This window comes from Somniosus microcephalus, chromosome 8 (assembly GCF_052327205.1).
Source record: "Somniosus microcephalus isolate GS21.2 chromosome 8, FLI_Smic_1.0, whole genome shotgun sequence".
Classification (NCBI taxonomy): domain Eukaryota; kingdom Metazoa; phylum Chordata; class Chondrichthyes; order Squaliformes; family Somniosidae; genus Somniosus; species Somniosus microcephalus.
In genome coordinates, this window is record NC_140994.1 from 63,396,558 (window position 1) to 63,422,901 (window position 26,344).

General features: G+C 46.2%; 1 protein-coding gene across 1 annotated transcript in view; it reads left to right on the forward strand.

The window, feature by feature from the left end:
• Positions 1-26,344, forward strand: part of plce1 (phospholipase C, epsilon 1) — an 819,762-nt gene that overhangs the window by 696,260 nt on the left and 97,158 nt on the right. Inside the window, exon 9 of the mRNA XM_085994810.1 lies at positions 26,042-26,080. Coding sequence (XP_085850936.1) covers positions 26,042-26,080 — 39 coding nt within the window. The remainder of the gene's footprint in view (positions 1-26,041; positions 26,081-26,344) is intronic.

The following is a 26,344-nucleotide window of genomic DNA, read 5'->3' on the forward strand; positions in this document are numbered from 1 at the left end:
TCTGCTCAGTCCATTCAGTCTCCCTATCGTAGACTAGTCTACTCAGTCCATTCAGTCTCCCTATCGTAGACGAGACTACTCAGTCCATTCAGTCTCCCTATCGTAGACTAGTCTGCTCAGTCCATTCAGTCTCCCTGTCGTAGACTAGTCTGCTCAGTCCATTCAGTCTCCCTATCGTAGACTAGTCTACTCAGTCCATTCAGTTTCCCGATCATAGACTAGTCTACTCAGTCCATTCAGTCTCCCTATCGTAGACGAGACTGCTCAGTCCATTCAGTCTCCCTATCGTAGACTAGTCTACTCAGTCCATTCAGTCTCCCTATCGTAGACTAGTCTACTCAGTCCATTCAGTCTCCCTATCGTAGACTTGTCTACTCAGTCCATTCAGTCTCCCTATCGTAGACTAGTCTGCTCAGTCCATTCAGTCTCCCTATCGTAGACTAGTCTGCTCAGTCCATTCAGTCTCCCTCTCATAGACTAGTCTACTCAGTCCATTCAGTCTCCCTATCGTAGACTAGTCTACTCAGTCCATTCAGTCTCGCTATCGTAGACTAGTCTGCTCAGTCCATTCCGTCTCGCTATCGTAGACTAGTCTACTCAGTCCATTCAGTCTCCCTATCATAGACTAGCCTGCTCAGTCCATTCAGTCTCGCTATCGTAGACTAGTCTACTCAGTCCATTCAGTCTCCCTATCGTAGACTAGTCTGCTCAGTCCATTCAGTCTCCCTATCGTAGACTAGTCTGCTCAGTCCATTCAGTCTCCCTGTCGTAGACTAGTCTGCTCAGTCCATTCAGTCTCCCTGTCATAGACTAGTCTACTCAGTCCATTCAGTCTCCCTATCGTAGACTAGTCTGCTCAGTCCATTCAGTCTCCCTATCATAGACTAGTCTACTCAGTCCATTCAGTCTCCCTATCATAGACTAGTCTACTCAGTCCATTCAGTCTCCCTATCGTAGACTAGTCTGCTCAGTCCATTCAGTCTCCCTATCATAGACTAGTCTACTCAGTCCATTCAGTCTCCCTATCGTAGACTAGTCTGCTCAGTCCATTCAGTCTCCCTGTCGTAGACTAGTCTGCTCAGTCCATTCAGTCTCCCTGTCGTAGACTAGTCTGCTCAGTCCATTCAGTCTCCCTATCGTAGACTAGTCTACTCAGTCCATTCAGTCTCCCTATCGTAGACTAGTCTACTCAGTCCATTCAGTCTCCCTATCGTAGACTAGTCTACTCAGTCCATTCAGTCTCCCTATCGTAGACTAGTCTGCTCAGTCCATTCAGTCTCCCTATCGTATACTAGTCTACTCAGTCCATTCAGTCTCCCTCTCATAGACTAGTCTACTCAGTCCATTCAGTCTCGCTATCCTAGACTAGTTTAGTCAGTCCATTCAGTCTCCCTATCGTAGACTAGTCTACTCAGTCCATTCAGTCTCGCTATCCTAGACTAGTCTAGTCAGTCCATTCAGTCTCCCTATCGTAGACTAGTCTGCTCAGTCCATTCAGTCTCCCTATCGTAGACTAGTCTGCTCAGTCCATTCAGTCTCCCTCTCGTAGACTAGTCTACTCAGTCCATTCAGTCTCCCTATCGTAGACTAGTCTACTCAGTCCATTCAGTCTCCCTATCGTAGACTAGTCTACTCAGTCCATTCAGTCTCCCTATCGTAGACTTGTCTACTCAGTCCATTCAGTCTCCCTATCGTAGACTAGTCTACTCAGTCCATTCAGTCTCCCTATCGTAGACTAGTCTACTCAGTCCATTCAGTCTCCCTATCGTAGACTAGTCTGCTCAGTCCATTCAATCTCCCTATCGTAGACTCGTCTGCTCAGTACATTCAGTCTCCCTATCGTAGACTAGTCTGCTCAGTCCATTCAGTCTCCCTATCGTACACTCGTCTGCTCAGTCCATTCAGTCTCCCTATCGTAGACTAGTCTACTCAATCCATTCAGTCTCCCTATCATAGACTAGTCTACTCAATCCATTCAGTCTCCCTATCATAGACTAGTCTACTCAATCCATTCAGTCTCACTATCATAGACTAGTCTGCTCAGTCCATTCAGTCTCCCTATCGTAGACTAGTCTACTCAGTCCATTCAATCTCCCTATCGTAGACTAGACTGCTCAGTCCATTCAGTCTCCCTATCGTAGACTAATCTGCTCAGTTTGTTCAGTCTCCCCATTGTAACTAATCTACTCAATCCATTCAGTCTCCTTATCGTGGACTTGTCTACTCAGTCCATTCAATCTCCCTATCGTAGACTAGTCTACTCATACGAGCAGGAGTAGGCCATTCGGCCCCTCGAGCCTGCTCCACCATTCAATGCAATCATGGCTGATCATCCAAATTCAGTACCCTGTCCCTGCTTTCTCCCCATACCCCTTGATCCATTTAGCCTTAAGAAATATATCCAACTCCTTCTTGAATATATGTAATGAACTGGCCTCTCCTGCCTTCTGTGGTGGACAATTCCACAGGTTTACCACTCTCTGGGTGAAGAAATTCCTCCTCCTGTCTGTCCTAAAATGCTTACCCCTTACCCTTAGACTGTGACCCCTGGTTTTGGACTCACCCGCCATCGGGAACATCCTTCCTGCATCTAGTTAGAATTTTATAAGTCTCAATGAGATCCCCTCTCATTCTTCTAAACTCTAGCGAATATAAGCCTAATCGACCCAATCTCTCTTCATACGTCATTCCTGCCATCCCGGGTATCAGTCTGGTGAATCTTCGCTGCACTCCCTCCATGGCAAGAACATCCTTCCTCAGATAAGGTGACCAGAACTGCACACAATACTCAAGGTGTGGTCTCACCAAGGCCCTGTACAACTGCAGCAAGACATCCTTGCTCCTGTACTCGAATCCTCTCGCTTTGAAGGCCAACATACCATTTGCCTTCTTAACCGCCTGCTGCACCTGCATGCTTACCTTTAGCGACTGGTGCACAAGAACACCACATCCACTGGTTCTCCCTTATCTATTTTACCAGTTACACCCTCAAAAAATTCCAGTAGATTAGTCAAGCACGATTTACCTTTTGTAAATCCATGTTGATTTTGTCCGATCCGGTCACTGTTTTCCAAGTGCTCTGCTATTACATCTTTTATAATGGACTCTAGCATTTTCCCCACTACCGATGTCAGGCTTACCGGTCTGTAATTCCCCGTTTTCTCTCTACCACCTTTTTTGAATAGTGGGGTAACATTAGCTACCCTACAATCCATGGGTACTGTTCCAGATTCCATCGAATGTTGGAAGATGATCAGCAATGCATCTACTATTTCTAGGGCCACTTCCTTAAGTACCCTAGGATGTAGATTATCAGGCCCTAGGGATTTATCGGCCTTCAAACCCGTCAATTTCCCTAACACCATTTCCCTACAAATACTGATTTCTTTCAGTTCCTCCCTTTCATCAGACCCTATATTCCCCTTCATCTCTGGGAGGTTATTTGTGTCCTCCTTTGTGAAGACAGAGCCAAAATATGTATTTAATTGGTCTGCCATTTCTTTGTTCCCCATTATAAATTCCCCCGATTCTGACTGCAAGGGAACTACGCTTGACTTCACCAATCTTTTTCTCTTCACATATCTATAAAAGCTTTTACAGTCAGTTTTTATGTTCCCTGCAAGCTTACTCTCATATTGTATTTTCCTCTTCTTAATTTATCCCTTTGTCCTCCATTGTTGAATCACAAACTGCTCCCAATCCTCAAGTTTGCTGCTTTTTCTGGCGAATTTATATGTCCTCTCCTGGGATCTTATGCTATCCCTAATTTCCCTTGTTAGCCACGGTTGAGTCACCTTTTTTGTTTTATTTTTATGCCAAACTGGGATGAACAAATTCTGTAGATCATCCATGCGCTCTTTGAATGTTTGCCATTGCCTATCCACCATCAACCCTTTGAGTGAGATTCCCCAATCAATCCTACCCAACTCACGCCTCATACATTCGTAGTTTCCTTTATTTAAATTCAGGACCCTACTCTTTGAGTCAACTACTTCACTCTCCGTCTCAGTCCATTCAATCTCCCTATCATAGACTAGTCTACTCAATCCATTCAGTCTCCCTTTCGCAGACTAGTCTACTCAGTCCATTCAGCCTCCCTATCCTAGTAGTCTACTCAGTCCATTCAGTCTCCCTATCGAAGACGAGTCTATTCAGTCAATTCAGTCTCCCTATCGTAGACTAGTCTACTCAGTCCATTCAGTCTCCCTATTGTAGACTAGTCTACTCAGTCCATTCAGTCTCCCTATTGTAGACTAGTCTACTCAGTCCATTCAGTCTCCCTATTGTAGACTAGTCTGCTCAGTCCATTCAGCCTCCCTATCATAGACCAGTCTACTCAGTCCATTCAGTCTCGCTATCGTAGACTAGTCTACTCAGTCCATTCATTCTCCCTATCGTAGACTAGTCTACTCAGTCCATTCAGTCTCCCTATTGTAGACTAGTCTGCTCAGTCCATTCAGTCTCCCTATCGTAGACTAGTCTACTCAGTCCATTCAGTCTCCCTATTGTAGACTAGTCTACTCAGTCCATTCAGTCTCCCTATCGTAGACTAGTCTACTCAGTCCATTCAGTCTCCCTATCGTAGACTAGTCTACTCAGTCCATTCAGTCTCCCTATCGTAGACTAGTCTGCTCAGTCCATTCAGTCTCCCTATCGTAGACTAGTCTACTCAGTACATTCAGTCTCCCGATCGTAGACTAGTCTACTCAGTCCATTCAGTCTCCCTATCGTAGACTAGTCTACTCAGTCCATTCAGTCTCCCTATCATAGACTAGTCTACTCAGTCCATTCAGTCTCCCTATTGTAGACTAGTCTACTCAGTCCATTCAGTCTCCCTATCGTAGACTAGTCTACTCAGTCCATTCAGTCTCCCTATTGTAGACTAGTCTGCTCAGTCCATTCAGTCTCCCTATCGTAGACTAGTCTACTCAGTACATTCAGTCTCCCTATCGTAGACTAGTCTACTCAGTCCATTCAGTCTCCCTATCGTAGACTAGTCTACTCAGTCCATTCAGTCTCCCTATCGTAGACTAGTCTACTCAGTCCATTCAGTCTCCCTATCGTAGACTAGTCTACTCAGTCCATTCAGTCTCCCTATCGTAGACTAGTCTACTCAGTCCATTCAGTCTCCCTATCGTAGACTAGTCTACTCAGTCCATTCAGTCTCCCTATCGTAGACTAGTCTACTCAGTCCATTCAGTCTCCCTATCGTAGACTAGTCTACTCAGTCCATTCAGTCTCCCTATCGTAGACTAGTCTGCTCAGTCCATTCAGTCTCCCTATCCTAGACTAGTTTACTCAGTCCATTCAGTCTCCCTATCGTAGACTAATCTACGCTGTCCATTCAGTCTCCCTATCGTAGAGTAGTCTACTCATCCATTCAGTCTCCCTATCATAGACTAGTCTACTCTGTCCATTCATTCTCCCTATCGTAGACTAGTCTACTCAGTCCATTCATTCTCCCTATCGTAGACTAGTCTACTCAGTCCATTCAGTCTCCCTATTGTAGACTAGTCTGCTCAGTCCATTCAGTCTCCCTATCGTAGACTAGTCTACTCAGTCCATTCAGTCTCCCTATCGTAGACTAGTCTACTCAGTCCATTCAGTCTCCCTATCGTAGACTAGTCTACTCAGTCCATTCAGTCTCCCTATCGTAGACTAGTCTACTCAGTCCATTCATTCTCCCTATCGTAGACTAGTCTACTCAGTCCATTCAGTCTCCCTATTGTAGACTAGTCTGCTCAGTCCATTCAGTCTCCCTATCGTAGACTAGTCTACTCAGTCCATTCAGTCTCCCTATTGTAGACTAGTCTACTCAGTCCATTCAGTCTCCCTATCGTAGACTAGTCTGCTCAGTCCATTCAGTCTCCCTATCGTAGACTAGTCTACTCAGTCCATTCAGTCTCCCTATCGTAGACTAGTCTACTCAGTCCATTCAGTCTCCCTATCGTAGACTAGTCTGCTCAGTCCATTCAGTCTCCCTATCATAGACTAGTCTACTCAGTCCATTCAGTCTCCCTATCGTAGACTAGTCTACTCAGTCCATTCAGTCTCCCTATCGTAGACTAGTCTACTCAGTCCATTCAGTCTCCCTATCGTAGACTAGTCTGCTCAGTCCATTCAGTCTCCCTATCCTAGACTAGTCTACTCAGTCCATTCAGTCTCCCTATTGTAGACTAGTCTACTCAGTCCATTCAGTCTCCCTATTGTAGACTAGTCTACTCAGTCCATTCAGTCTCCCTATCGTAGACTAGTCTACTCAGTCCATCAGTCTCCCTATCGTAGACTAGTCTGCTCAGTCCATTCAGTCTCCCTATCGTAGACTAGTCTACTCAGTCCATTCAGTCTCCCTATGGTAGACTAGTCTACTCAGTCCATTCAGTCTCCCTATTGTAGACTAGTCTACTCAGTCCATTCAGTCTCCCTATCATAGACTAGTCTGCTCAGTCCATTCAGCCTCCCTATCGTAGACTAGTCTACTCAGTCCATTCAGTCTCCCTATCGTAGACTAGTCTGCTCAGTCCATTCAGTCTCGCTATCGTAGACTAGTCTACTCAGTCCATTCAGTCTCCCTATTGTAGACTAGTCTGCTCAGTCCATTCAGTCTCCCTATCCTAGACCAGTCTACTCAGTCCATTCAGTCTCGCTATCGTAGACTAGTCTACTCAGTCCATTCAGTCTCCCTATTGTAGACTAGTCTGCTCAGTCCATTCAGTCTCCCTATCGTAGACTAGTCTACTCAGTCCATTCAGTCTCGCTATCGTAGACTAGTCTACTCAGTCCATTCAGTCTCGCTATCGTAGACTAGTCTACTCAGTCCATTCAGTCTCCCTATCGTAGACTAGTCTACTCAGTCCATTCAGTCTCCCTATCGTAGACTAGTCTACTCTGTCCATTCAGTCTCCCTATCGTAGACTAGTCTACTCAGTCCATTCAGTCTCCCTATCGTAGACTAGTCTGCTCAGTCCATTCAGTCTCCCTATCGTAGACTAGTCTACTCAGTCCATTCAATCTCCCTATCGTAGACTAGTCTGCTCAGTCCATTCAGTCTCCCTATCCTAGACTAGTCTACTCAGTCCATTCAGTCTCCCTATCGTAGACTAATCTACGCTGTCCATTCAGTCTCCCTATCGTAGACTAGTCTACTCAGTCCATTCAGTCTCCCTATCGTAGACTAGTCTACTCATCCATTCAGTCTCCCTATCATAGACTAGTCTACTCTGTCCATTCATTCTCCCTATCGTAGACTAGTCTACTCAGTCCATTCAGTCTCCCTATTGTAGACTAGTCTGCTCAGTCCATTCAGTCTCCCTCTTGTAGACTAGTCTGCTCAGTCCATTCAGTCTCCCTATCGTAGACAAGTCTACTCAGTCCATTCAGTCTCCCTATCGTAGACTAGTCTACTCAGTCCATTCAGTCTCCCTATTGTAGACTAGTCTACTCAGTCCATTCAGTCTCCCTATCGTAGACTAGTCTACTCAGTCCATTCAGCCTCCCTATCGTAGACTCGTCTACTCTGTCCATTCAGTCTCCCTATCGTAGACTAGTCTACTCAGTCCATTCATTCTCCCTATCGTAGACTAGTCTACTCAGTCCATTCAGTCTCCCTATTGTAGACTAGTCTGCTCAGTCCATTCAGTCTCCCTATCGTAGACTAGTCTGCTCAGTCCATTCAGTCTCCCTATCGTAGACCAGTCTACTCAGTCCATTCAGTCTCGCTATCGTAGACTAGTCTACTCAGTCCATTCAGTCTCGCTATCGTAGACTAGTCTACTCAGTCCATTCATTCTCCCTATCGTAGACTAGTCTACTCAGTCCATTCAGTCTCCCTATTGTAGACTAGTCTGCTCAGTCCATTCAGTCTCCCTATCATAGACTAGTCTGCTCAGTCCATTCAGTCTCCCTATCGTAGACTAGTCTGCTCAGTCCATTCAGCCTCCCTATCGTAGACTAGTCTACTCTGTCCATTCAGTCTCCCTATCGTAGACCAGTCTACTCAGTCCATTCAGTCTCGCTATCATAGACTAGTCTACTCAGTCCATTCAGTCTCCCTATCGTAGACTAGTCTACTCAGTCCATTCAGTCTCCCTATCGTAGACTAGTCTACTCAGTCCACTCAGTCTCCCTATCGTAGACTAGTCTACTCAGTCCATTCAGTCTCCCTATCGTAGACTAGTCTACTCAGTCCATTCAGTCTCCCTATCGTAGACTAGTCTACTCAGTCCATTCAGTCTCCCTATCGTAGACTAGTCTACTCTGTCCATTCAGTCTCCCTGTCGTAGACTAGTCTACTCAGTCCATTCAGTCTCCCTATCGTAGACTAATCTGCTCAGTCCATTCAGTCTCCCTATCGTAGACTAGTCTACTCAGTCCATTCAGTCTCCCTATCGTAGACTAGTCTGCTCAGTCCATTCAGTCTCCCTATCCTAGACTAGTCTACTCAGTCCATTCAGTCTCCCTATCGTAGACTAATCTACGCTGTCCATTCAGTCTCCCTATCGTAGAGTAGTCTACTCATCCATTCAGTCTCCCTATCATAGACTAGTCTACTCTGTCCATTCATTCTCCCTATCGTAGACTAGTCTACTCAGTCCATTCAGTCTCCCTATCGTAGACTAGTCCACTCAGTCCATTCAGTCTCCCTATCGTAGACTAGTCTGCTCAGTCCATTCAGTCTCCCTATCGTAGACTAGTCTACTCAGTCCATTCAGTCTCCCTATCATGGACTAGTCTACTCTGTCCATTCAGTCTCCCTATCGTAGACTAGTCCGCTCAATCCATTCAATCTCCTTATCGTGGACTAGTCTGCTCAATCCATTCAATCTCCCTGTCGTAGACTAGTCTCATCATTCCATTCAATCTCGATATCATAGCGGTGCAATATCTAGAGAGCCTCATTCTCACCATTCATGCATGCGGGCACAAACTCCCAACCACCCTCCCCCCAGCGCTCCCACACCCCACCATGTGGCCCAGTTTCTAAGAAATTGTATTTGAACCTTTTCTTTCCTACAGTAAATGAATACACAATAAATTTCCTGAGGTGAATGGATACACTGTGAGTTTCCTGAGGTAAATGGGTGCACGGTGAGTTTCCTGGTGAATGGATACACAGTGAGTTTCCTGGTGAATGGATACACTGTGAGTTTCCTGAGGTAAATGGGTGCACGGTGAGTTTCCTGGTGAATGGATACACAGTGAGTTTCCTGGTGAATGGATACACTGTGAGTTTCCTGAGGTAAATGGGTGCAAGGTGAGTTTCCTGGTGAATGGATACACAGTGAGTTTCCTGGTGAATGGATACACGGTGAGTTTCCTGGTGAATGGATACACGGTGAGTTCCCTGGTAAATGGATACACGGTGAGTTTCCTGGTGAATGGATACACGGTGAGTTTCCTGGTGAATGGGTGCATGGTGAGTTTCCTGGTGAATGGATACACGGTGAGTTTCCTGGTGAATGGGTGCACGGTGAGTTTCCTGGGGTGAATGGATACATGGTGAGTTTCTTGGTGAATGGATACACGGTGAGTTTCCTGGTGAATGGGTGCACGGTGAGTTTCTTGGTGAATGGATACACGGTGAGTATCCTGGTGAATGGGTGCACGGTGAGTTTCCTGGTGAATGGATACACGGTGAGTTTCCTGGTGAATGGGTGCACGGTGAGTTTCTTGGTGAATGGATACACGGTGAGTTTCCTGGTGAATGGGTGCACGGTGAGTTTCCTGGTGAATGGATACACGGTGAGTTTCCTGGTGAATGGGTGCACGGTGAGTTTCCTGAGGTGAATGGATACACGGTGAGTTTCCTTGTGAATGGATACACGGTGAGTTTCCTGGTGAATGGATACACGGTGAGTTTCCTGGTGAATGGATACACGGTGAGTTTCCTGGTGAATGGATACACGGTGAGTTTCCTGAGCTGAACAGTATACAGTGAGTTCAGTCACTGTCCTTTCACTTTTGTGAGCCAGATTGAAATCCAGCCAAGACCAACGGTCTCCTCTCTCCAATAGCTGTCTCAAGTGAAATCAGTTCAGGCCTTCTAAAGACAGCCTTCCACAATTGACCTCCCAATTCCTAACCGACCCTAAATGAAAACCCAGCAATAAATAATCTAAAAATCATAGCACGAGCTGTTCTTTTAAAAGCTGATCAGTTTGTTCCATGTTCAGTATGTTTGAAAAGTGTTAATGAAGCATGTTTATTTGTTTGCTCAGTTACCCGATCCTGTAAGCTGATCGTGTTGGATAAATACTTTGAGGGTGCCAAACGGTGGAGTTGCACATCTGATCCTCCAGAGTAATATTAGTCTGTCTGGTTAAACTGAATGAATGCTAGTTTGTTACATGTCATTGACATGAGACACGTTGACTGCTGCCTGTCTTGATATATTCAGCATTAGAAAGGATGTCTGCAATCTTCTTAACTGCTCTTCCCTTGCGGCCTTGATCCCGGGATAGCGACCTCCCATGTTTAATTTGTGATGTTTAGTCGGACTCCTGTAAAATGCCTGCACTGTGTGGGGGCTGGGCCCAGCTGTCCACCCATGCGTGGGGTCTGGGCATGACCTTTTGACCTGTGTGCTGGCATGAAGTGCTCATTGACATTGCATCACCAGATCACCCCAGAGGTGACGGGAAAGGTCTGTGTTCCCTGACGTCCTGATACACAAATTCATGACGTCACCCCTGATGGCAGCCAAGGAGACGCAGTGAGAAACAGCTCTTCCTCACTGATGATTGGGGGAAAAAAGTCCAACAGCTGCAGGGAGCCAGGAGCAAAAGCAGAATAAAAGCAACTTTAGCCTTTACAGCGATGGGAAGTCACACAGCAGAGCACTCCCTGAATAAATATCCCGATCAGATGTCCTTTTCATAGCCCTGTGGTGGCAAGGGTGAGTCTGAGGGCTGCCTGAGGTTAGAGTCCATGAGACACCCTTTTGTACTTTACTCCACTTGTTCAGTATTATCTCATTTAAGCACAAGAGCTTCTTAAAAGCCAACATTTCCCACAGCAGCCCGTTCTACCTTTTATGTTAATTAACGATGATTGACAGCTATTGCCATCACCAATCAAAAGGTAGCAAGTGCCCTCTTCTTAAATGGGCACAACCCATAAACTGTAAATTAAATAAAAGCTTTTATAGGAAACTTAATAAATTGAATTGAAATTTTATTCCGGGCGGCGATGAAGCACTCAAGTCCCTCCTGTGCCCACCGGTCTCGGAAGGCCTCAAGTGTACCGGTGGACACCGCGTGCTCCATCTCCGGGGATACACGGGCACGAATGTAGCCGCGCAAGAGAAGCAGGCAGTTGGGCCGACCGACCGCTCGCTGCTAACAGCCTGTTCTATAATGTTTAGAATAATGTGGGTAACCTTCATTTCACCTCGCGTTGTGCAGCTCATATGCAGTTAATGCCTCCTGTTCCACCTCTGTAAATACTAAGCTATCGTTCTTCAGCTAATCGTTTTGGTTAATGCCTCAGTAGGTGGTGTACACTGAAGTCCAGTCACAGCAAATGTCCCGGAGATAATTAAAATAAACAGCTTTTTGCTGTTTTTATGTGAAGTTCGTTGATCAGAATTTCCATTCTAGTGTCTTAAATCTTCAAATGAACCTGTCTCGTTGCTGTAGCACTGCAAAAAGAAACAGCATCTTTCTAAATAAGTCAGTTTGTAGGAATTAACGAATTCCTATGAATAATGGAGATCGACACAAGAGAACAATCAAACAGGTCTTTACTCAACGGAGATGCCACGAGGACTGCCTGGGCAGTCCCGTGGTTTGCGACGTGACGTCATCGCGTTTGCCCGCGTTTTCCCGCGCTCTTAAAGGGGCCACGCCCCGTACATGCAAACTCTATATACAAAACACAGTAATGCCTAACACAATGGTACAGGTTTAGGCTGGTGTTAGAACCTCGTTAAAGAGAATTATATACAGTTAGCCAGAGTCATTCAGTGGTTCTGCCACATGCGCCCCCCAGAATTTGCTTTAACTGACAAAGTCAAACGGTGAGGGGGTCTGACGAGCCTGTCAGAACGACTCCTGTACTCTCGAGGCGGAGGCTGCAGGGCGGCTGGCGGTCTGGCGGGCGATCGCACTTGGTCTGCCGTAACGCCGATGGGTGGCCGACCCCCTCTCGGCGGTTGTGCTGTCTCGACGGGGCGGTCGAGGTCCAAATGTGCTGGCTTTAAGCGGTCGACCGAAATGTGGTCCGGTTTACCACTGACATCTACCGTGAAGGTTTTGTCCCCTGCTTCCAACATGCGGAAGGGACCGGTATATGGGGCCTTGAGTGGATCCCTATGTGCGTCATGGCGAATAAAAACGTATTCAGCCTTGTGAAGCTCCGTGGGAATGTGTGACCTCTGCAGCCCGTAGTGCGAAGTGGGCACCGGTGCGAAACATCTGGCCGCCTCTTGGTGACTAGCAAGCTGGGCAGACGCGGACCAGGGCTCCGTCGATGTTGGTAGGAAGTCCCCTGGGACTCGCAGCGGCTGACCATACACGAGTTCCGCTGATGAAGAGTGAAGGTCTTCTGTGGGGGCCGTGCGAAGGCCCAACAGGACCCACGGTAGCTTGTCTGCCCATCCAGCGTCTTGGAGGATGGCCCTCAGGGCGGCTTTCATTGAGCGGTGGAAGCATTTGCAGAGGCCATTCGCCTGTGGGTGGTAGGCTGTGGTGCGGTGTAATTTGACACTGAGTCCTTGGGCCACTGCATTCCAGAGTTCGGAGGAAAACTGCAGTCCCCTGTCCGATGAAATATCTGCGGGCACTCCGAAACGGGCGATCCAGGAGGAAATGAACACCCTGGCCACGTCCGCCGAAGTAGTGGATGACAGGGGGACCGCCTCTGGCCATCTGGTGGTGCGGTCAACCATGGTCAGGATGTGTGAAAAACCATGGGAGGGTGGGAGTGGTCCTACCAGGTCCACGTTGACGTGGTCAAAACGTCACTCCGGAACTGTGAAGGTGGCCAACGGAGCTTTGATGTGGCGCTGTACCTTGGCCTTTTGGCAGACCACGCAGGTGTTGGCCCAGTCTTATGCATGTCATGCCATACAAATTTAGCTGACATCAGTTTCTGAGAGGCCTTCATTCCAGGGTGTGACAACCCATGCATGGCGTCGAACACTTTGCGGCGCCAGACGACCGGCACGACAGGGCGAGGATCCTGTACGGAGACGTCACACAACAGTGTGGTACCTGCCGAATGGAACTTGACGTTGGCCAACTGGAGGCCAGTGATGGCCGTTCTGTAAGCTTGGACTTCCGGGTCTGAGGCTTGGTCCGCTGCCATGAGGGCGTAGTCGATGCCCAAATGAACCGTATTGACGAACCGTATTACCAGCCACGTGCCGTATATCCGTGGTGAATTCGGATATGTCGGTCAGTTGACGCTGCTGTCGGGCTGACCACGGTTCGGCGGTCTTGGACATTGCAACGGTCAGCGGCTTATGGTCCACAAAGGCGGTGAAGGGACGTCCTTCCAGAAGGAACCGAAAATGACGGATGGCCAGAAAAAGGGCGAGCAACTCCCGGTCGAACGTGCTGTATGCTCTCGTTCTGCCGTAGTTGATGACTGAAGAATGCCAATCGCTGCCACGTCCCGTTCACCCACTGCTGTTGCACGGCACCGACGGCGTAGTCCGACGCGTCGGTGGTGAGGGCAATGGTGGCTCCTGGCAGCGGGTGCGCCAGCATAGTCGCGTTGGCTAAGGCGCCTTTGGTGTCGGCGAACACTTGGGCCATGTCATCCGTCCAGTCTACCGGGTTCTTGCCAGTCTTGCCCTTGAGGGCCTCGTACAGGGGCTGCATGAGTTGTGCCGCCTTAGGCACGAAACGGTGGTAAAAGTTTACCATGCCTAGGAATTCCTGCAGGGCCTTTATGTTCTGCGGACGTGGAAAGGATGTCACCGCCTCTACCTTTGAAGGTAAAGGAACCGCTCCCTCTGAGGTGATGCGATGCCCCAGGAAGTCAATTTGGTGCAGGCCAAACTGACACTTGGCTGGGTTGATAATCAGGCCGTGTTGGCTGAGGCGTCAAAAAAGGGTGCGTAGGTGACAGGTGCGTAGGTGACAGGTATGTTCTTCCTTAGTAGGACTGGCAATTAGAATATCATCCAGGTAGACGAAGAGGAACTTGAGGTCACGCAGCACGGAGTCCATCAGGCGTTGGAAAGTCTGGGCGGCGTTCTTTAACCCAAATGGCATTCGTAAAAACTCGAAGAGGCTGAATGGGGTGATGACTGCGGTCTTCTGGACGTCATGTGGATGAACTGGGACCTGGTGGTAGCCCCGGACGAGGTCGACTTCAGAGAACACAGTGTTCCCTGCCAAATGGGCAGAGAAATCCTGGATATGAGGGATCGGGTACCGATCGGGAGTGGTGGCGTCGTTTAGGCGTCGATAGTCGCCGCATGGCCGCCATCCACCGCCAGGCTTCGGGACGATAAGGAGGGGTGAAGACCAGGGACTATTCGACCGGCGAATAATCCCTAACCGTTCCATGGTTGCGAACTCCGCCTTTGCGACCGCCAGCTTGCCAGGTTCCAGGCGCCGGGCCCGCGCGTAGACCGGGGGGCCGTTGGTGGTGATGTGGTGTTCCACACCATGTTTCGTGGCTGTGGAGGAGAACGTGGGTCTTGTCAGGTCGGGGAATTCGCCGAGCAGGCGAGCGAACTCATCAGGAGTCGGGAACGCACAGGAGACGGTGCGTGACGTAGTGTTACTGCGGTAACACGGAAGAGAATTGAAAGTTGCTGCGTTGATCAGCCGCCGGTTCCAGACGTCGACCAGGAGGCTGTTGGCGCACAGGAAATCCGCACCGAGGAGGGGCTGGGAAACTTTGGCCGTAACAAAGTCCCAGTGAAACCGTTGCCCCCCGAGGCACACCTCCACTCGCCGTCTGCCGAAGGTCCGAATTGCTCTGCCATTGGCCGCTTCAAGGGTGGGGCCGTGATTCCCCGTCTGCACATCGAGGGCGGACGCGGGTAAAATGCTGCACTGCGCTCCGGTGTCGCACAGAAAACGACGACCGGAGAGAGTATCGGTGATGAACAGCAATTTTCCCATGTTGCCGATTGCCATCATGGCCGCGGGGTGCCCGTTAGACCCGTTCCTCGGTGGTCGCAGTGTCAGTTGTTGTTTTTTGGGGGGAAAACTGCAGGGAGGGCGGCAACACCGAACTGCGCGTGGTAGAAACACAGTCCAGCAGGTTGACGAGCTGGGGCAGCGTCTGCAGGGGATGGGTGCCTCGTGGCGGTGCAGTACTGCCGAGTTACAACAAAAATTTTGTCAGCCTCCGCAGCGAGTGTTGCGCAGTCTTCAACTTCAGATCTGGCCAGGACAGCTTGTACCTGTTCAGGCAGTTGGCTGAGGAAAATCTCACGGAATAGGAAACATTCCCATTCTGAGCCCAGGAGTGTGAGCATTTGGCTCATCAACTCTGAAGGCTTGAAGTCCCCGAGCCCGGGCATAGCGAGTAATCGACGGGCGCGCTCCGATTTCGTGAGCCCGAAAACCTGCAGTAACCGCGCTTTGAGGGTTTCATACTTGCGCTCCGTTGGGGGGTTTTCGAGGAGGCTGACGATCCGAGAGGCGGTAGAGCTGTCAAGTGCGGAGACCACATAAAGATACTTGGTCTGATCCGCATCGATGTTCCTCAGGGCGAACTGGGCCTCGACCTGAATAAACCACGAGGGCGCTTGCTGCTCCCAGAACTGCGGTAGCTTCAGCGAAACAGCGTTTGCTTCCATGCTGTGCTCTTCTTTTGTGAAAACGTTCACAAAACGGGGTCACCAATGTAGGAATTAATGAATTCCTACGAATAACTGAGATCGACACAAGAGAACAATCAAACAGGTCTTTACTCAATGGAGATGCCATGAGGACTGCCTGGGCAGTCCCGTGGTTTGCGGTGTGACGTCATCGCGTTTGCTCGCGTTTTCCCCCGCTCTTAAAGGGGCCACGCCCCGTACATGCAAACTCTATATACAAAACACAGTAATGCCTAACACAATGGTACAGGTTTAGGCTGGTGTTAGAACATCGTTAAAGAGAATTATATACAGTTAGCCAGAGTCATTCAGTGGTTCTGCCACAAGTTCACTTTTGTTGTTTAAATTCATTTAATTTCCATGAATGGATGTGAGCAAGTTGACACAAGGGCCCTGATTTTCCACCGCCATGTCATGGAAACTGGCACACATGGGTTGTTAGGTAGAGGGAAATGGGCCTGAGACCTTTCCACATTGGATTTGGCTTACGGACCAGATATAACCTTCCATAAAGTGCTTTTTTTACCGCTTTCTTATGAAGATACTTGATAGTTTCAGTTTGGGTCTACTTGTTGGTAGCACTCTTGCCTCTGAATCAGTACGTCGTGGATTCAAGCCCCTCTACAGGCTTAAGCACATAATCTAGGCTGACACTTCAGTGCAGTACTGAGGGTGTGCTGCATTGTTGGAGGCACCGTTTTTCAGATGAGACATTAAACCAAGTTTCCCTCTGCCAGCTCCAGTGGATGTAAAAGATCCTATGACACCATTTATTTGAAGATGAGCAGAGTTCTCCCAGTGCCCTGACCAATATTTCCTCCCTCAATCAATACCGCCAAAAACAGACTACTTGGTCATTCATTTATTAGCTGTTTGTGCGATCTTGCTGTGCGTAAATTGGCTTATGTGTTTGTCTACATCACAACGTCTACACTTCAAAAGTAATTAATTGGCTGTGCAGTGCCCCGAGGATGTGAAAGGTACTTTATAAATGCAAGCCCTTTCTTATTTATTATTTTAAAAGCGTTAATGTTCTAGGAACTATTTCGGAAAAAAGATGAAGACTGATGCTTGGGAACAGGACGTTGTTGATTCTCCTAGTCAAAGAGATTGTTGGGAGGAGAATTAATGTGGAGAGGTCAGCCTACAGACAAGATGGAATGTGTTGGGGATAGGGAGTAAAATCCAATGGAAACAAAAACCGGGCGGAGTGTACAACGGGTGACTGATGCACTACCGCCCATTTTGCGTCCCTGTAGAAGTTGAATTTTCACCCCATAGGTCTTCACGTGGACCGCCTCTGTTCTTCCTTGCACTGCCTCAGTTCCAGCTGGGAATGCAAGCTTATTGCTTTCTGAACGATAAACCAAATCTTCCAGTTGCCGAAAGCAAACCAATTCATTAATGTGTGCAGTTTGACACGTAGAAAGTCCCCGGGGGTGGGTGGGGGTTCATTTTGAACTTCGCCACCCGGGTGTTGTAACCTGGCGTAGCGGATCGCCTGCCCATTGTAGAACCCGCCCAATTTTCATCCCATTGAAATCAGTGGAACGAAAATGGGACGGGTTCTACAATGGTGGTCCACTCCTCCAAGTTATAAAATTAAAAATGACCCACCTCTGCATCCAAGATCTCAAGAGAGAGATTTTTGATTGTTTTTTTTTGACTGTTTATTTCTCTCATTATGAAAATTGGCACAAAGCACGAGATACTTCTGACTTGGCTAATTTTAGCAAAAAAAACATTTGCAAGTAGAACGCCATGCCATGTAGCTAGAAAGCTCTAATAGTATTTGTCCGTACTTAGCAGCACCCTGAGGATTCTTACCCCTCCAATAATGGATTAGTGAAAAATTAGGGAAACGGTCAATTTAACTTGTTAAACGTCAATCATGGAAAACTTGTGAAGAATTATGCAACTGAAAGGATTGACAAAAGGTGAGTATTTTACTCCAGCTCAGAGTTGTTATAGTGAGCTTAACAAATAGGGAGATTTCAAGTATTACCTCAGCAATGGCACAGATTAAAAGTAAATCTTTTTCTATTTCTTCTCAGGATGTGGGTGACGCTGGCAAGGCCTCATTTATTGGCCATCCGTACTTGGCCTCCTTGAACTGTTGCAGCCCTTGTGGTGATTGTGCTTCCACATTGGTGTTAGGCAGGGAATTCCAGGATTTTAACTCAGCAAAGGTCTAGGAACAGCAATATATATCCAGGTTAGGATAATGTATGATGTGGGGGGGGAAATTGGAGCTGATAGTGTTCCCACATCATCGCTCTCTTGTCCTTCTTGGTGGTAAAGGTAATGGGGCTAGGAGGCACTGTTGAAGTAAGCTTGGTGCAATGGTAGGGCTGCAATGCATCCTGTAGATCATACATACTGCAACCATATGATTGAGTAGTTGGATATTAAATCCAGTGGAATGGGCATTGATCCAGCAAAATGCTTGGTCCTGGATGGAGTTAGTGCAGCTGCATCCGTCTAGGCGAGTAGTGAGCATTCCATTACAGTCCTGACTTGAGCCTTGTAGATCGGGGAAAGGCTTTGAGAGATCAGGACTGAGTACCATTACTGAGTACCCAGCCTTTGTCCCACCCTTGTGGCCACGGTGTTGATATGGCTGGGCTAGTTAAGCTTCTGGTCAATGGTGAGCCCCCAGGATATTGACGTGTGCCACTTAAGGTCAGGAGGAGGAAAGAAAGAACTTGCAATTATATAGCGGCTTTCATGTCTTCAGGATATCATGGAGTGCTTCAATGCCAATGAATTATTTTGCAGTCTAACGACTGTTGTCTAAGCAAACCGATTTCCATATATCAAGGTCCACAAACAGCAGTGAGAAAAATGACCGGATAATCTATTTTAGATGGTATTGGTGAGGGAGAAATATTGGCCACAACACTAGGAGAAGTCCCTGCATTACTTTGGAAAAGTGCCATGGGATCTTAACGTCCACCTGGACACGGCCTCGTTTTAACGTCTCTTCCAAAAGATGGCACCTTAAGTGTCTGCCTGTCTTTTGTGCTTACGTTCCTGGAGTGGGGCTTGAATCCTTAAGCGTTAATGTAACAAAGACCTTTCAGGCACCGTCAGCTGCATTGTTATGTTTTCAAATCAAATCAAATCAAATCAACTTTATTGTCATTGTTAGTGCACAAGTGCAGTACAACGAAATGTAGGCTTGCAGCTCCCGAGAGTGTACATTTAGATTAAGACATTTAAACATTCAACATACATTTGGCTTGTAATACATTAACATAAACATAACCATAATAAAGTGCATTGGCAGATGTGCAGGCTTTAGAGTTTATTTGTGGAGTTCAGTAGGATGACAGCCCTGGGAAAGAAGCTGTTCCTAAATCTGGTCGTTCGGGTGCGAATGCATCTGTAGCGTCTCCCAGATGGCAGGAGGGCGAACAGACTGTGGCTGGGGTGGGTAGGGTCTTTGATGATGGACCGTGACCTCCTTAATGTTCCATTAAGGAAGCTCTATGTCACCATACACCTAGCCACACACAGTGAGCAGAGGCTAAAGGTATCAGTCAACATCTAAATAAGAACGGTATTATTCCATCATGTGCAAATGGTATGCAACCATTCTAGAAAATAATTTACCTCAATGCACTGTTCTAAAAAATGTGTCATTCTGAGACAATCATGTGACACAGCTCTTTGAAGAAGGCACAAGGACAGCAGGCTTGTTGGACATACGGGTGATGTGGTGTGGCGATGGCTGAAAGCTCTGCGTAACACCCATATAATCGTGTAGCGGCTGTGTTACTGGACTAGTAATCCAGAGGCCTGGAATAATAATCCAGAGAACATGAGTTCAAATCCCACCATGGCAGTTTGTGAATTTGAATTCCATTTAATGAAATAAAAGCTGGTATCAGTAAAAGTGATCATAAAACTGTCGGACTGTCATAAAAACCCAACTGGTTCACTAATGCACTCCCCACATATAGCCAGATAATATTGCCACAGTACATATGGCAATTACATGTTAATTGGGCTCCTATTATTCTTTGCACAGTAAATTTCCCAATCAATATTCAAGTAGGAGGGCAATGGGTAGTATACTGGTTTAGACCTGTGGGACATGAGTTTAAATTTGAACTGGATTGATGAGATGAAAACTTCTCTGTCTCTGGCCTATGTGAAGGGGGCTGGACAACATCAACACAATTCCCAGTCCATAGGGGCTCACAGCGATACAGCACTAAATTGGCAATGTCATTTGGAAATGGCTGGTGTGGGAAATGGAGGAGTGCGAGCTGTTCATGTGGGCAGAGTACCGGCAGATTAACTCTTCATTTTATGTGGCTACACATGACCCTGTTGACAATGGGTGTTCTAAATGCAAAGTGTTCGATTCCCCAGCACCATCATTCCACACCCTGATGAGCACAAATTTTCCGAGGAGATTAAAGTTTCTGTTTAATAGGCATTGCCAGTTGAATTCTGTGCTGTCACCAGAATAATGTACGGATCAAGTGCGCATGTTCATGTGGGCGTTTCTGTAGCAACGAATGGTGCGATTGGTAGATTTGATAATGGATGAAACAGTTTAGGTATTTAGTGTCTCACTAAAAGCAAACCCATCATGTTTCAGGTGAGCTCCTGGGTGACATGGCTGATCCTGACTGCCGGCTCCATGGAGGAGAAGAGGGAAGTGTTCTCTTACTTGGTCCACGTGGCCAAGTGTTGCTGGAACATGGGTAATTACAATGCAGTGATGGAATTCCTGGCAGGCCTCAGGTATTGTTGATTCATTCCTTCACTGGAGTAGATTCAAAGTTAAGATCAGAATACATTTTTCCGTATTATATACAAGCCACTTTGATCACGAATTGGGCTTTGGCACTTGCTCAAATATTGCTTTAGATAAGTTAGGTCAAACCAGCTCCAGTTGTTTGACAGGAATTGTAAGAAGAATTTAGGAGAATTAATAGATTACTCCATACTTTTATATTAAAAGGAGTAGTTTTATGTGACAGTGGATTTCACAACCAAACAATTTTACCATCATTATTTCCAACCCAAGTATTACATATTTTGCAGGAACGAACTCTTTCTGCATTTCCACTGTGCAGTTCCTACACCCTGAGTGCTGTAACATTCCCCTGGTTTTAGGAATTGTATTGCCAACATCATGGCTTTTATGTGGTTGTGTTTTCTTTGGAAGAACCAATGTGAAGGGCCAAGGCTCAGTGCAGGACACCACCGAGCTTGAAAAGATAAGAGATGATGGGGTTAGGACATTGTGTATATTCTTCGGGCACAAAGCATGCCAGTTTAGCAGTTGGACGGCCTGCGCCAAATTTGCATGGGGCCCATTTTATAGGCGTCTCAGGCGGAAGCCTAAATCAGGGGTTAAGCCTATGTTAATATGTTAATGAGGCACCTAATGTCTGCAGATTGACCGTCATGTTGATGAGGCCCGAGGCCCAATTTTGTTTGAACCTCGTGCCCTTGGTTCAGATGCAGGCTGGTCTCGTAGCCCCGAGTCTGAGTGCCAAAACAGGCTCAAATGAATTTTTATCCCGATGGCTGTTAAATTGGTCTATGGCAGTAGAGCAAAGCAGGCGCTAATGCATCGGCAGCCGATTGACGTCAATGGAAGAGAGAATCTGGCAGGGTTTAAAGCAAGCTGGCCATTGGTTGTTGCCAGTTTTGCACTATTGCCGAAGACCAATTTCACCCTCGATGAGGTAATTAACCATGGTGACTGGGGTGTCACAATTCTGTCTTTGATCATTTTAGTGACAAGGAAAAAGTGATGGTCCTTTTACACAAATACAGGCCCATCCCACCCAGTTTAAATAGAGGCCCATCCCTGCCCTAGTCCAAAGTACAGGCCCATCCTCACTTTAGTCCATGTACAGGCCCATCCCTATCCTAGTCCAAGTACAGTCTTATATGCAACATCGTGGCCTCCTTGTTGGTAATGTTCTATTGGGGAAAATTGTCATTGAGCCTATCAGAGGACTTCTTTTGATTCCTCTTTCTCTTAAGTTGAATCAACTGAACGTGTACAAGTTTGTTTATTGACTGTGGAGTTGACCTCATAGATGTACTGTGAATTATTACTTTCTCCCTCCAGCGTTAATTCATAGTTGTGGCAATAACTTTCCAGAGGAATAAATGTCCTGGCCTTTATACTCACCAACATTTTGGGGCACAGCATCAATGAAAGGTACTTTAAATATCACTCGATACAGTTTGGTAGTCTTTCTCTTGCAGGTCTAGGAAGGTTCTGAAGATGTGGCAATTTATGGACCAGTCTGATATTGAAACAATGAGAAGCCTGAAAGATGCTATGGCACAACACGAATCGTCGTCTGAATACCGGAAAGTGGTAAGCCGTGCACTGAATATCCCCGGCTGCAAAGTGGTTCCCTTCTGCGGAGTGTTCCTGAAGGAGCTGTGTGATGTCCTAGATGGTGCAGCCACTTTGATGAAATTTCACTCACGCTGCGACTCTCAGGATGACACCATCGAGGTAAGAATCCTGTGCACGGATAATGAAAACAAATGGTGCGTGAAGATCAATTTACTTCATGTAGCAGTAGAATTTATCCTGACTGGTTCTGGAGGCAATTTAAACTTGTGGAGTAAGAAATTCCTCACACATTTTCTGATGCATGATACCTATTTAATTTTTCTACTCAAAGCAGCCAAAAGTGACTCTCAATTCGAATTGAAAATAATGGATTTCAGAGTTGATAATGAATAAAATATTTAAAAAAGCAATGTGTTTATTTTTTTGTTCTATTGTTTAATTTATGCTACCTTTGCATGCAAAATGCTATTTACAAAATCAGCATTTCTCAGTCCATTTAATGGGGTGGGGAGTAATCTTGCATACTCACTTCGTGGAACACTTCGAACCTCTTGGAAAACCCAGCCATTGCATTACTTACATGGGACATTTGTGCGTTAGCAGATATAAGGTTTCTGGGTGGAAAGGTAAGGGAGATATTATTGGGATGGTAGATCTAATTTTTGTTTATCATATCTTTTTGCTTCTTACATGTGGTAATAAACAGTATAGCTGACCTGTTAAGTCTGTGTAAGACTGGTAACTTGTAACTTTCTTCTCAAGCTTTGTGTAGATGATAGGATTCCACTGAACTTACATAGTGAATTTTATATAGGGACCATTTGAAGCGTAGAATGTAAAGCGATTAACTGTTTACAGGCAAAAGCCACTTTGGCTGCCCTAAATACATGGAGTTGTTCCACAAGGCTCGGGCTTTGACCTGCGCTAAAGGAGATTTCTAACTGAATTTGGTCTTTAGCTGACATTCAGTCTTTCTCAGATGTCACTTCTGGGTTTACTGTGTACTTGTCACCTGGGTTATCAGCCACCAACACTCACTAAGGGATATGGATGTTTCCAGTTTGTTGCAGACTACAATGGCCAGGACCATTTTTTGCAACGGATTGGAAAAGACGGACTAAACAATACAGAGAAAGAGTCCACAGTAAACAACATTCTCCAGACTATTCGAAGCTGTAACAGAAGCCTGGAGTGCGAGGAAGGAGAAGAAAGTACCAGTGATGGCTGCACTTCACGGAAGAACTCATTCAAAGACAGAAGCAAATATCAGTAAGTATTGGAACAGTTTCTGAATGGCACTTATAATTTTATCCATTGCAGTATATGAAATACTCCTGCAGACACAGCTCAACAAGACAACCATATCAAACAACTCCCCTACCCAATAACATACAAAAGTTTGATGTAACACATTGTGCTGCTTATAGTACTGATGTCTCATTTGCTCAAAGATTTTCATTGGCTGTTGGACCTCACAAAATTCTGCAAAGATTTTCTGGCTGAGCCACCTCGTCACTCTGCCATTCCCTCCCACTTTGCCATCACTCCTGGCAGCCTTTATGCCACTCCCTTCTGCTTCCAATTGCTTCTGGTAGCCTTATAATATGCAGCCAGGACAAAACCTTCCTGGGTTAGGGTTGGGGAACTTGGTCTTTGGGTTTGGGCCGTGCTACAGGTTAGGGTTAATGTTAGGTGTAGCGTTATGGTAAATTGATTTCAGGGTGCAGCTTTATTTTGTTGAAGTGAGGTGTTTATTTTGAGCGGGGTGTCTCTACCATTTCCTACTTCCATACATTTTTTGCCACCTTGGAAGTTGTGCCCATTTTTTATTTTTGCCATCCTGATTATTTGGACAACCAGAAATAGTTTCACCTCTACATTGGTCTTGTTCCCTTTCAATGGCTGCTGCAGCCCTTTACATAGCTGTAGTACCACAGGAAACCTCAAGCCTTCCCCCATTCCCACTGAGCGAGCTTCCAGTGGTAGGCGTGCATGTCATGTAGGGAGCCTGCTCTGCAAACTCTGGAAGTTTCTCAAATGGGCTGTCCAAAGTCTGAGGGAGTGCATCCGTCGCTCAACCTAACCGGAAAAGATGCCTCTTTCTGTGCTAGTGCAAGGGTATGGAAAAGTTAGTAACACGCGGATATGTTTCAGCTGTAAGTTAATCTGTTTCATATCTAAGCCAACACGCTGTATCAGGGTTTTTTTTTTAGGGATAAATTAGTAGGGACATTTAAGTCACTCTTTGTAATTAGGTTCTTTAGCGTCTTTCATGTTTATCAGGGCAGATGAATGGGACCTGTTTTAACCGAATGGCACCTCTGACAGTGCAGCACTGAAGTGCCAACCTAGATTTTGTGCTCAAGGACTTGAACCCACAACCTTCAGAGGCGAAAGTGCGGTAGCTCCTTAGCCTTGCACTGGGACATCTATGTTAGGCATGTACAAACCAACAACATTCTGGCCCCAAATCATCAATGTTACAACTCAATTTTTTTTAAATAAGCATTCACACACAGTTGGATTTTCCCAGTTGGTATTATTGTCATGCTGACGGTAACCTGCTTAAAATAACAGGATTACTTCCAGGGTAAGAATAACAGGGTTACCACTGGTGTTAACACAAGAGGGGTTACCACTGGCATTAGAATAACTAGGTTACTGCCAGTATTAAACTAATACAAATCTAGGCTTGTCTGCATCCTTCCTTTTATAAAAATTGGACATTTTTGTCATTTTTGGGGGGAGGAAAAGAGGTTGGTGGGTGAATAAATTTTAGCTTTGGTTTATTAAGTTTTTACACATCAATGAAGGTCAGCCATTAAACTATTCCAACAGAGTCCTGCACACTTGACAGTCGAGTGAAATTTGTATATAACATTATATACATTTTTAACTTCTTAAATCCTAAGTTTAATATTGTTGCTCTGCGAGATGGTTGTATTGGGCTTCTGGAGAGAAATATCAGGGCATTTCTTTTCTGTATGCAGCGATAGAGCTACAGCTGTGGCTCAGTGGGTAGCACTCTCACCTCGGAGTCAGAAGGTTGTGGGTGCAAGCCCCACACCAGAAACTTGAGCACGTAATCTAGGCCGACACTCTAGTTCAGTACAGCTGCACTGTCGGAGGTGCAGTCTTTTGGATGAGACGTTAAACCGCGGCCCCGTCTGTCTTCTCAGGTGGACGTAAAAGAACTCACGGCACTATTTCGAAGAAGAGCAGGCAGGTTCTCCCCAACGTCCTGGCCAATATTTATCCCTCGACCAACATTAAAAACATTACCTGTTTGTGGGAGCTTGCTGTGTGCAATTTGGCTGCTGCGTTTCCTATATTACAACAGTGACCACACTACAAAGAAAAAGTACTTCATTGGCTGTAAAGCACTTTGGGGACACCCTGAGGTCATGAAATCTGCTATATAAATGCAAGTCTTTGTTTCTTTACAGAGGAAGGGAGAAGATTTAAAAACGTCAGATCTTGTCTCCTGACTGTCACCATGGATTTATGCAAGAAAGCAGAAATTAGTTGGGTCCAACAATATAATAAATGCTTTGACTATGAAGGCACCGCACTGCAAGGCTATTAGCATTAAACTATTCTAAACGAGCATTATTTCATGTCTCACCAATACCTCTGACCAGATGATTGGGAATCATGAGCAGCTGGGCACAAATTGAATCCAGACAGCCAACAATGAGGTTAATGCAAAACATACTTGTCCAAATGTTTGAGAGATTTTTTTTTACTATATTAGCTCTGAAGGTGTTTGGTCTATTGGATTATTTTGCATTTAACAACCCTTCAGCTGGCACTTATTTTCCTTCATCAGCTGTCTAACTGACTCTTTTTTCATCACAATCCTCGTGGTCCTCTGTTTCTGTGCCTTATCTTCTCCCATACTTTTATTTCTGAAGCACAAGAGTGAAGAAAACTTCAGAATCAACTTCAGTGTTGTAAGTTGAACTTCTGCCTTTCTGCATCGTCCGCAAACAAAAAAAAACTAACAAATTTGTGTGTGAAGTAGATGTTTTCAGGCTTGTTTAACCGGCTGCCATGACATTTGAATTTGTGGTGTTTACATACCCAAGGGTATCAAGCTGAAGCCTTGATTTTAACGCCCCCTGTGCCCGATGAGAATGGGGTGTGCAGGGGTTTAAAATAGGGCGGAGTACCTACTTCCCCATTCGCATTGCACTCTCGCCCGCCACCATTTTAAT